This window comes from Typopeltis vanoorti, chromosome 19 (assembly GCF_054136105.1).
Source record: "Typopeltis vanoorti isolate ZY-2024b chromosome 19, IOZ_Tvanoo_1.0, whole genome shotgun sequence".
Classification (NCBI taxonomy): domain Eukaryota; kingdom Metazoa; phylum Arthropoda; class Arachnida; order Uropygi; family Thelyphonidae; genus Typopeltis; species Typopeltis vanoorti.
The window spans coordinates 61,748,121-61,760,772 of NC_143567.1; the positions used below are offsets into that span (position 1 = coordinate 61,748,121).

Genomic DNA, 12,652 nt, shown 5'->3' on the forward strand with positions numbered 1-12,652 from the left:
GATATGTTCTGTTAGTCGGTGAATTTGTTGCACCGTGTTGTGAGCTTTGCGAAACCCAAATTGCTCATTTGGGATTATTTTCTGTTTGTCCACTGCTGATTGTTGTCTTGATAGGGTGACCTTTTCTATTACTTTGCCAAGACTAATGGGCCTGCAGCTTTGGGGAAGTTGTGGGTTATTACCAGGCTTTTTCAGAGGTATAATGTCCGCGATTTTCCAATCTGTGGGAAAGTACTGGAATCTTAAAATGGAATTGGTAATATTAACTATATGAATTATGGCTTTCCGTGGGAGTAGCTTTATTATTCTATTGGTAATGCTGTCAGGGCCGGGAGCCTTTTTATTCTTCAGATGGGAAATAATATTTATTATTTCTGTTGTAGATGTGGGGGTGATGGTTTCTGAATCATCCTTAGGCTGTCTTAGTGCATCTTTACGATGAACTTTGTAAATAGGATTGATATTTAAGTTTACGAAAGATGGGCTGCATTGATTTTCCAGATTGTCAATTAGGGCTTCTACTTTTTGTTCATCTGAGTGTGAAATTCCAAGATTGGTCTTCAAAGAGGGAAGTGGTTGTCTTTTGGTACGAAGAGAGTTTACATGCATTATATGCAAGTTAATATGCATTATAAAGTTAATATGGATTGGTTTCTAGATAGAATCTCTTTCTGGAAGATGGTGAGGTGCTTGCTTTGCTGAATTCATGCAGCATTGTTGCAAGTGACGAGATTAAAACTGATGTGAGATTACAGCTTGTTCGCTCTTGCGATGAAGGAGTTTGGGTTCTTACCGCTTCCGCATATGATTTGGACATGGATAAAGGTCGAGTGCCTTCCTGTGTTGCCGAATGTGAGGTATTATGATCTGGAGGGCGACCTGTTTCGTTGTTTGTGTCATTGCTTGGAGGAGCGTGGTTAGTTCTTGTTGATCCACGGTTTTTTGGATGGAAAAGGCATCCCTTGTAATTAGAGGGGTGTGGTCCTCTACAGTTGGCACAACAGGCAGGTGTGGATCTGGGCTAGGTGCAGGAGTTAGTGTGGTGATCCTCACAGCATTTTAGGCATCTGGTAAGTTTCATAGTCCTTATAAGTAAGGACTGGCTTAAAGGGGCGAAGCAAGAATGCTTTTCATCGTCCCCGTTATCTGTAGAGGACAGTGTAGGGATAAGGTGCTATTGAGCTATTAAAGCTCTGATCATGGCATGAGGGTAACAGCAATAGCCAAGCCTCAGTTAGAACTTCATTGGCTACAACATTGCCACCCATGACCCTCCAAGAGTAAGTTTCATGAAATACCATAAATATAAGTAGATATACATACGCTGTAAAAAGGTTTATGCAATATTTTTATAATTTTATAAAATATTATCTAAAAATATGAAGATTGAATTAAAATTTTAAGTTAAATATAAGTTACGTTATTATTATTATTTAAAAATAAATTTATATGCAATAATTTATATATATATATAAAATAAATATAATATATATATAATACATGTAAAATATTGTATAAAAAAAATTGTCATTTTAAGCAAGATTTTAATTCGCGAATTTTCCGAAAATTATGATTATCGTGTATATAACATACATTAAATAAATATAAAATTAAAAAATAAAAATAAAGAACAGCGGGATACAAAACAGTTTTTTAAATTATAAGTAAATTATAAGTGTACATAGACTACCGTTAAATGATAGCGAGATATTCTTAAAGCTTAATCTTTTTTAAAATATTAACCACATTCAATTTTAGTTTTCTTCACTGTCTGCTTTATTTTTAGAGGAAGAAGATACAGTCAAAGTTCTCACGCAGGTTTCTGTCCATCCTTCTCCTGTTAACCTCACTTTCGTCAACCTGTTGTTAGGCGAATGTTTGGTTCCATTAGGAATACGAAGTCCTTACAGTGGCTATCAAGTGAATCGGTTTGCGACTGAAATCTTTCCCGCTGCCCTCGCTGTTGAGGGCGTTCGCAGTATGTCATCTTTCTGGTCCATTTGCTTTTACGCTATGATCATTCTCTTTGGACTAGGTCAGCAGGTAAGGCGTTCTGTCATTTGATTATCCATAACGGCTACATTGCATTTATCCGAATTATCACCGCAGTGAGTAATTTTTTTTTCCTGTTTATTTTATTTTATTATTTTTTTTTCTGTGTGTGATTTCCTTTAGATAGTACTGTGGAGTTGTGTGGTCGAATGTATCATCGGACTCAAAGCCAAACTATTCCAAGCCTGGCACACGACGTTGACTTTTATCACGTGTAACATTGCCTTCCTGTTAGGATTGCCTCTCACTTCCAACGTAAGTTCAACTTGGAAGTTGTCAAATAAAGAAATAGTAGTAGTAGTAATGTCAAAAAAAGAAATAAAGAAATAGTCAATAACCATTCTTAAAAAAAAAAAGAAAAAAAAAGAATTTTACGTTAATATTATCGGCTGCATTCAAATACTTTTACGCTTTCATTTTTCGGATAATTACTTAATTGATCAATCATGTAATTATTCAAATTTATTATATCGGTTTGGCCATATTGGTGATTGCCAGTATATAGTTCGCCTGCTGTTAATTTGTTATTATTACTTTTTGTAAGTCTCTTAGCGGAAGGCCAATAATACTAATAACAATAAACAATAATAATAACAACAACAACAAATTCACATTTCGCGATAAATTTAATTTTGCACAATTTTTTTGAAAACATATTACCGTATTCACCTTGGTTTTTTCGTTCGAACAATGCAATTTAATAATAGTATAAATTCATATTCAATGATCATAGTTATTTCGAATTAAAGATTTATACTGAAGCTAAGTTTAAAAAGAAAGAAAATGTTCTAAATATATAGCATACATTTTAATCAGCATGTATTTTTACATATTATTTATTTCATTCTAAGAAATGTAAATACTGAAAATTACTTTATTTCCTAAAACACCATTTATTTTATTATATCTGTAAATGATATATGATGCGTAAATAAATATTATTTTCGTTGTAGGTTGGAATATACGTAATTTACTATGTCGACTACTGCATTGGGTCCCTCTGGTGGATCGTTCTTTTGTATCTTCTTATGTTCATAGCTGTCCTTTTCGTTAGAGGTAAGACTAGGAGAGTAGCAGTACACTTATTTTTGTGTAATTATCACAAATGGCGAAGTTTTGTTTATCATTTGCAATTCATGAACATTCACTAATTAAAATAAATTAATATCATTTGCTATTATTTTCTGTTCCTTGAGGAAGAAAAATCTTTGCAGTTCTTCAAGACATTAAATATAAAATAATCTTAAAATAACTTGCAGAAAACCACACACATAAAAAGATGTTTTGTATAGATATCTTGTACTTTTAATAATAGCATAAAAATTTTATATTTCTTCTGCAGGACATTCATTTGGTACGGAACGCCTTGTACATATTTTAGCCAGACGACAACTGACTAGAGCTTGGGTACTTCCTGTTCTTATGTTTCAGTGGAATGTTGTTCTTCCGGTGTCATATCTAGTAAGTTATAGATACTGTATATATGTATATGCATATTGTATGTGTGTGGGGGGGGGCGTGGAATGGGAAATGAAAAATACTAATGTAAAAAATAAAATAGAAATTATATTGTAGAATTTATTAATAGATAGGAGTTGATTAAATTGATGAGTTGTTTAAGTAATACAAAGCCAAAAGATAAAAGCACTTTTATAATAGCCTCATACTTTATTTACGCTTTTTTTAGCAGGTTAGTGTTTCATACTGATTGTATCTTACTGAAATGTATAATCAATAAGTGGACGATATTCACTTGCACAGTATTTCACAGAGAAAGATTTATCGATTGGCAAAATGTAGAAATAAGATTTCAAAGGACATCGTACATCTGAGCAGATCAAAGATGCTGAAGGAAGAATATTATGGAGGAATGTGGACATAAGAAACAGAACGAGAATATACTTTGAGGGACTTTTGAATGAGGAAAATGCGAGGACTCACAGAGAAGATGGGCAGCCTTCTGAGGGGATGGTGCAGAACATCAGTAGAGTGGAAGTGAAGGAGGCCATGAAGAATGGAAAATCGGTGGGCCCAGACAGGATTCCAGTGGAGGCATGGAAGGCTCTGGAGGAAGAGGGAATTGACCTGCTGTGGGACCTGTTAATAAAAGTTTGTCAACAGGAAAATATACCTGAGGAATGGAGGGAAAATACTCTTGTTCCCATCCACAAGAGTAAAGAGGAAGTATAAGACTGTAAAAATTACAGAGGAATAAAGTTGATGTCCCACACAATGAAAATCCTAGAAAGGGTTCTTGATGGAAGACTGAGGAAGGAGGTGGAGATGGCAAAGGAGCAATTTAGCTTCATGCCTGGTCGATCGGACACAAATGCTATCTTTGGGGAACGACAGATGACGGAAAAGTTTCGAGAGAAGCAACTGGAGCTACATCTGGCATTTATTGATCTGGAGAAAGCGTATGATAGAGTGCCAAAGCAAGAAGTCTGGAGGTGTCTGAGGGAGAAGAAGGTATCGGAGAAATATGTCAGGTTGGTGCAGGAGATGTACAGAAATGTGAAGACAAGAGTTCGAACCTGCCTGGGAATGACAGAAAGTTTTCCAGTGAGAGTTAGCTTGCATCAAGGGTCTGCATTAAGTCCGTTCCTGTTTAACATTGTGATGGAGGTGGTGACGGAGGAAGTGAGAAGACGCGTCTTGGACTATGTTGTATGCAGATGACATCGTGCTGTGTGCAGAATGAAGAGAAGAAGTGGCAGCTAAACTGGAAAGTAATTGAAGAGAGGTATAAACTGAGCAGAAGTAAGACCGAGTATATGTGTTGCAAAGTGGATGTCTGCCAGGAGACAGATCTCTAGCTGGAAGGAAATGTCATCAGGAAGGTCAGTGACTTTAGATACTTAGGTTCAACAATGAAAGACGATGGTGAGACTGAGAAGGAAGTGGGATGCAGGATGGAGGAACTTGAGAGAGATGGCTGGAGTGCTATGCGATAAGAGAGTGCCGATCAATCTAAAAGGCAAAATTTACAGGACAGTAGTGAGACCAACTAGTGTTTTCAAAGCAGATCAACTACACAGTTTCCAAAGCATACTATGACGTATGCTTTGGAAGCTGTTGCCCTGAGGAAAAATAACATCAGCAGGATGGAGGTAGCGGAGATGAGAATGCGTAGGTGGATGTGCGGTGTGACCAGAAAAGATCGTCCGAGAAATGACTATGTAAGGGGAACGCTGAAAGTTACGAAAGTAGGAGCAAAGATACAGCAGGCAAGGTCGAGATGGTTTGGTCATGTGATGGGGAGGAAGGAAGAGTATGTGGGAAAAAAGGTCATGCAGGGAAAAGAAAGCGCGGGCGGCCAAAGAAGAGATGGAGGGAGATGATGGGGGGGGAGGACTTGAGGATGAAGAACTTGGATGTGGCTACAGCCCAAGACAGGAAATTGTGGAGGAGACTCACCACAAACAGCGACCCTACTTAAGTGGGAAATGCTGCGGAAGAAGAAAGAAAGAAAGTATTTCACAAAAATGCTTTGCATTCTAACAATCAGTTGGTAGCAAACTAAAATTAACAAAAAGTAATTACAATTTTTTGGTGTCGGAATTGTAGCCAAAAATAAGGTGATGAAGCTGGTGTATTATGTATATAATCATGTGTATTCTCCGACCAGTTTTCAGCCCTATTCTGAGATAGAGAGAAAAAGAAATCCAAGTTTCCGGGGATGCAAGGACAAAAAGTCAAATACAGTTTTGAATTTTATTTCATGGAATTTCAAATTTCAAACTTTGGTAAGGCATCAACTACTGTTGTTATAATTTACAGATGTCATTTGGAATTGATGAAAACAATAGATTAAAAAAAAAATAGAAATATAAGGCACTAAATGTCAGTATTCTATCACTATAATGTATTATGATCGTTAGACAGCTGGAGTTTCATGAAGAGTCTACTTTATTTTCGCAGTTCTTTTCAAACACGAAAAGCAAACGAATGAATTCTAAGCAACCGATGATGTATTGGGAGAATAGTATGCTAATATGCTAATGAAGTAGATGCGTTTTCTATCTTATAAATTTTAAAAGTTTAGTGCTTTAGTGAAACTGAGGAGGCAAGCATTAGGAATTAAATATAAGGATTAGGAATTAAACCTTATATTAAACACACACACACACACACACACACACACACACACATGTGTGTGTGTGTGTGTGTTACTTATTCAGAACGTTTTGTGATAATGTGATGTTCTTTCCCAGAATGATGCTTTAGTTGGATAATCGATCCATCAATCCCCTCGCATAATTTTTTTTGTGCGTGGGACACGCTGTAAATAAGTAGTATTCATCTTAATTACTTCAGAATTTATAATCTGTAAGACTGATTTGGTATAATCGCTCGTTTTCATTCAAGATAAGATTAAGAAAGAATCTTTGTGGTAGAGTATTACTGGAATTTTGTATCAATACGATACAAAAGTCCAGTAATAAAACGAAATACTTTGTTTCTGTTTTGCCCTGGACTATTACGACCGAAGAAACATTCTTTTTTGTCTTACTGATGTACTGATTTTTGCAGTATTTTTCTCGAAAAAAAGAAAAGTGTCCAAGGTTGTTAAAGTCTGCAGTTGTAAGTCTTGTACAATCTTATTAAGATCATAAATTGTCTTAGTAGATGACTGAATTTGAACAAAATTCAGAAAGACAACTTAAGTGCGTGGGGAGAACACATTTTGGGGAGTGATTATCTCAAGATGTGATGATCCTGGATTTTTTTTTTTATGTGAATCCGATTCATTAAAGGTTAAATCTATTATACGTTTAGTACCTTGAGTAGGTTAAGAAGTAGATAATCCAGAAACCCGGTTCTAGAGAGAGACCAAGCATGGAACCTTTCAAGCCACTTCATGCCTCCAATAAGCGGGGAGTTCATCTTCCACCTAAAGGCTTTCACAAGTGTTGATGTGTACAATGGCATTCGAACCCACAGCCTGCTGGATGGACAGCGAATATACTTTCCACTCGTCAAAAATTATTTTATTTACATTCGTGATATTTAAAGTTTAAACCAAACATACTTTCATACACTTATTGCACATTTAGTTACGCCATTATAAATGCTCATGAAATTCTTCCCTCATATTTTTAATACATTTGGTAAGGACATCTTTTTGAGCATGCGTACTATGGCCACATCATTACTACGAATGTCATAACGTTGGATATCAAGGAATTTATGATATACAACGGGTCATATTTCATGACATTGAGTATACATGTAATAAAGGGAACTTGCGCAAGGTGATAAATGTGTTTCCCTTAGTAATAAAGTGATCTTTAAAGGGAAAAATTTCGAATAGCTTGTCTCTGGCATTGTTATCAGAAACTGCAATTCATTCGACAAACATATCCACATAGCTAGATGGTGAAAAATAGCATCGCCTGACTTTTTCAAAGAAAATATTTTTATGGAGAGAACAGACATATTCATGAAAGACATAACTAGAAAATAAAATAATATAAAAGTAAGAAATCAATACAAAATTGCGGATAACTTCTTTGCACAGTACCTTTTATTTAAGTCTATGGTACTATCATTTACCTATTTTATATTTTTATTTAAAAAAAGAAAAATAACATAATATTACTTTTCTTTTGGAAAACTCACTTAATCTTTTAAATGTTCTGAGCAAAAAAAATCTCTCACCACTTGTAAAATATGTAAAAGGAGATAAAATTACTGGTGTTACGGTTTATAATTTTATTAAATCATATTATATTATATATATTATATAAACAAATTGCCAATAATAGCTATTTTTTTTTCAAATTTTTAAATATAAAATTTATATTTTATTTTTCTTAAGTGAAGAACTATATACGAGGGTGGTCCGAAAAGTTCTCGTCCTAACAATGAAAAAATCGAATTTATAATTTCAAAATAATTTTTATTTTTCAACATAATCTCCCCTAAGACATACATTTATTCCAGCGATGCTCCAACTCCATTATCCCGTTCCTGTAGTGGTTCTCAGTAAGATCTGCAAAATACCTCTATAGCTGCAATCACCTCTTGATTCGAAGAAAAACGCTGACCAGCGAGTAAGAGTTTTAGTTTTGGGAAGATATAGAAGTCAGAGGGAGCCAAATCTGGGGAATAGGGTGTTCCAACAATTCATAGTGCAGATCCTTTAATTTTCCCATTGCCAAAACACTTTTGTGGGCAGGTGCATTGTCCTGATGAAAGATGATTTTTTTTCTTCTGCAAACCGGGTCTTTTCTCAAGAATTTGGTTAAAAGATAGGAATAATATTCCCCGGTTATTGTTTTACCCATTTCAAGATAATTAATAAACAAAATGCCTTTAGCAATCCAAAACACCGATGCCATGACCTTTCCTGCTGATGGAACCGACTTTGTCTTCCTTAGCGCTGAACAACCGGCTTCTGTCCACTGTTTTGACTGCTGTTTGGATTCTGGTATGTAATGATGAATCCAAGTCTCATCCATAGTAATAAATCGACGCACAAAATCAGTTTTATTCTTGTTAAAACGCTCCGAGCACGGTTCAGAGATTTTCATGCGAGTGAGTTTTTGATCTACTGTGATCAAAATCTTGGCAAAGTTTTTTTTCATATGCAATTCTTCATGCAAAATATATCCTACACGTTCTTTTGAAATGCCCATATTCTCAGCAATTTCACGCACTTTGACTCGCCGGTCATGCACTTGATCAATGATTTCTGGTTGTTTTACACTTTTTGAACGTCCTTCACGCGGATCTTCAAGGCTGGTATGGCTACGTATAAATTCGGCAGCCCATTTATTATTTGTCGAAAACGAAGGAGAAGAGTGCCCATAAACGTTTATGAACTTCGAATGAATTTCTTTGTTTACAAAGAATTTTATAACCACACGATACTCAATTTTATCCATTTCAAGGGATACAGACAACACTTTTGATTCAGACAGCTGTAAAAAACAAATTACTTGATAGAATGATTTATAATTTCACATAGATGCTTATAACAGATGTACCAACTTACGAAAAAATAATCTTTCCGATAGTACTGCCATCTATGGTCGAGGCCGAGAACTTTTCAGACAACCCTCGTATAATCCTAAATGATATGTCTGAAGCAATAATATTAAAATATCAATAATATTAATAATTTACAATAAAAGTTCCATATTTTTCTCTCTTTTAAAAGCAAATATAATTCTAAATAACACACATAATAAAAAAAATGCTTTTTCTTCCCTGAAAAAGCTTCCCTCTATGATAATTTGAATTTCCAGTGAACTGTTGTCGAATGGCCGCAGATGCTGAATTAACACTCACTTGATCTAACAGGTTGATGTTTAAACACACTATTGCATATATTAGATTGGACCTTATAAACTTACATTCTAGCTAAAAACAATTGATCGGAGTTCAAAAAAAATTCACTTCTACTAATATCAAACTGAAATTCTAAAAGTCACGTGAGATCAAGGTCTGATTGTTGTTATTTTAACTTTCGTCAAATTGATTTCAATAATCCTGAAATTTAAGTATTTTGGTAACATTTCTTGGAATAATATATTAAAAAAAAACTATATTTTAGGTATTATTTATGTTTTATAATAATATTTCAGGTTCTTGCTATAGCCTTCTTTCGTGCCAGTTCTTTTGAGTCAACATTTTCATGGGCCGAAAATATCGAACATTACAAGTATTGGCCTGTATGGAGCAAAAGATTTGCTCTGTTCATACAGCTGTTCCCCTTGGCGATTGTGATTATTACAGCAGCTTATCAAGCTGTTAATGAGCTGAGATCAAGACCAAACGCATCTTTCAGGGAGGTAATTATCTTTTAATTTAGATATAATCACATACAAAATATTATTAATATAACTGAATAATTAATATTTTGAATGCTTTTATTTTATTACAGTTATTTTAAAATAAATTTCTGAAAGATGCCTATGGCTTCGTATTCAGAAGAAAGACCTTGTTACATTCGATTCTAGTCACCGATAATACACATAAGCTCTTATTTTAAAAGGATATAAACTTGCGTCTTTACATTTAATAAATTAACGAATTATTAAGTACTAAAATTTAGTAAATTGCTCAAATTGCTAAATGTGCAATTTTCCATCTTCTTAAAGTCCTTAAAAGGACTGGCTAGATAAGCGAAGCAAGAATGCTTTTCATATTCTCCGTTATCTGAAGAGGACAGTGAAGGATATGGTGTTATTGAGCTATATAAAGCTCTGATCATGGCAGGAGGGTAACGGTAATAGCCGAGCTTCAGTTAGAACTTCATTTGGCTACGGCATTGCTATCCATTACTCTCCCTGGATGATCATTTTAGTCGCCTTGTACGACATGCATGAGTTACATTGGCGCTATAGAACTGCAAAGGTCACATTTCTTGATGTATTTGTTATTTTAAGAAATTCTTTGAGCTCATTTATCAAGAAGGATACAAAGTAATTATTTTGATGTCTTTTTTCTATCTTTTTATTTTTGAGTTGTGATATTTGAAAATTTATTTAGAGTATCGCAATTTAGAATTCGGCCAAAGTAACTAAACCTTATAGTCCTTATAAGGACTGGCTTAAAGGGGCGAAGCAAAAATGCTTTTCATCTTCCCCGTTATCTGTAGAGGACAGTGTAGGGATAAGGTGTTATTGAGCTATTAAAGCTCTGATCATGGCAGGAGGGTAACAGCAATAGCCGAGCCTCAGTTAGAACTTCTTTGGCTACAGCATTGCCATTCATTACCCTCCAAGGGTATCGAATCATCATCAAAACCAGGTCAAAGTAACTAAACATTTTTCATGCGTCCTTTTTAGAAATGAGAGGTACTTTCGAATATGGTGTTCAAAGTTTATTAAATATTTTAATAAAGTATCTAAGAAAAATATCAAAATTATCCATCTGTACGATATCACTTTATATTTACAATATTATTTTATATTTATATCCGTACAATATTATATTATTTTATATTGGTAATTAAAACCATACATTCGAATGATAATATTTTATATTAGCCTCTTGTTAGTAGAGTGAGGAAATTCTAAATGCTATTATTCAAACCAAATATAGACAGTTCGCTCAAGATAATTTGAAACTATATACTGATATTTTAAAATAATTACATGTTTAAAATGATAAAATGAAAATTATGAACATGTTTACCTTCTTATTTTAACAGTATTAATGATCATGTTTTACTGAAATGCACTTTTTGTTATATTTACAGAGAATGAAATCGTGGTGCTGTCCTCTGTTTCCGCCATTGCCACCTACGACGAATTCTCCGTCTTTACGTACCACGCCAGCAATTGGTCATGGATCCATTAACAGTGCTTATATTGACGACCCACCTCCAAAATATACTCCCCCTCCGTCCTACTCTACGGCAACTTCTCGTATATTACTGAGAGAACTAAACATCCACTCCGACTCTACAATTGAACTGTCTTCAATAGATGAATCCGTGATAGCATCATCATCATCTACTTTGACAGAAACTACAGCATTAGGACATCCCTATAGGTCGTCAGAAGGTGGTGTTACATAGCATATGCACTGAGAAATTAATGGAATCAACCGGAAAAGCAGGTTCGTATTCGAATCCTGAAAATAGTAACGTCCTGTGGAGAGTATTCACGTGGATCATTTTGAATGACGTGGAATTTTGGTGCTGGTCCGCGCGGTGCACGAATATATTGTTATTATTATCCAAAAAAACTCAAAATATCTCTCATGTTTCTTTAACCTGGGAATAATTAGAGATTCTGTATTACTAGTAGGCGTTTGTATGCACAATTCCCGAAGCGGAAATGCAGTCAAAGGAACATATTTTCATTCCATGTATGATAATATATGGTGTTCGAACTCTATTTTATTTTTTTTTCGAATGAAATTGAAATGAAAAAAAAAATCTTAATATTCGTTTGATATTATAATATATAATAAAAATTTATATTGTTAATGAAAATTTTTTTTAAAATTCTTTGTGATTGCAAAGAAGTGTGTGATAGTGTAAAAATAATTTCATTTTTAATTATTTTGATTTCAAGATAGAAGCAGCTATTGGCATTAATCTGGCGATACTGATTTCATAATTATGATAATCCATGTGACTGAGATGTTATATCAGAACCGATAAAGAAATGATCAGGACAGTAGAACAGTTATTATAATACTATTCAATTCAGGACTAGATTAGAACAACTCAAAAGATACGTCACATTACCATGCATGAATACTAGGAAGATTCGAGTCAAGCCTTGAAATTACATATAAGTTCCCCACACTATTTTCAGACATTAATAATATTGTGTTAGGGTTAGGGACCACGAGATGGCGGCACTTGTTGATCCGCGTCTTCATTGCGTGCCGTTTAATTAGTGATAGTGTTGGGCCAGCTATCTTTGATTGGCTACCAGTGGAGATTGAACTGCCACTGAGTTTCCAAAAGTTAGATAGGACTAAAATGCTCCTGACTACTCCCTATACGGGAACAAAAAGGTTAGCTGATTTTTTTTAGGTGCAATCTTTTACCAAATAATTAAGAAATTGGCACTGATTTACAAAGATGTTTTAAAAATTTTGTTTTAAAAATTCCTTTTTAGAAATAATTAAT

General features: G+C 34.4%; 1 protein-coding gene across 1 annotated transcript in view; it reads left to right on the forward strand.

Moving 5' to 3' along the window:
• The window catches only part of LOC150096171 (sodium-dependent transporter bedraggled-like), a 98,031-nt gene extending 86,138 nt beyond the window's left edge, over positions 1 to 11,893 (forward strand). Inside the window, exons 10-15 of the mRNA XM_090409285.1 lie at positions 1,787 to 2,043; positions 2,176 to 2,307; positions 3,006 to 3,108; positions 3,395 to 3,513; positions 9,645 to 9,851; positions 11,264 to 11,893. Coding sequence (XP_090265411.1) covers positions 1,787 to 2,043; positions 2,176 to 2,307; positions 3,006 to 3,108; positions 3,395 to 3,513; positions 9,645 to 9,851; positions 11,264 to 11,584 — 1,139 coding nt within the window. The 3' untranslated portion in view covers positions 11,585 to 11,893. The remainder of the gene's footprint in view (positions 1 to 1,786; positions 2,044 to 2,175; positions 2,308 to 3,005; positions 3,109 to 3,394; positions 3,514 to 9,644; positions 9,852 to 11,263) is intronic.
• The last annotated feature ends 759 nt before the right edge of the window (positions 11,894 to 12,652 follow it).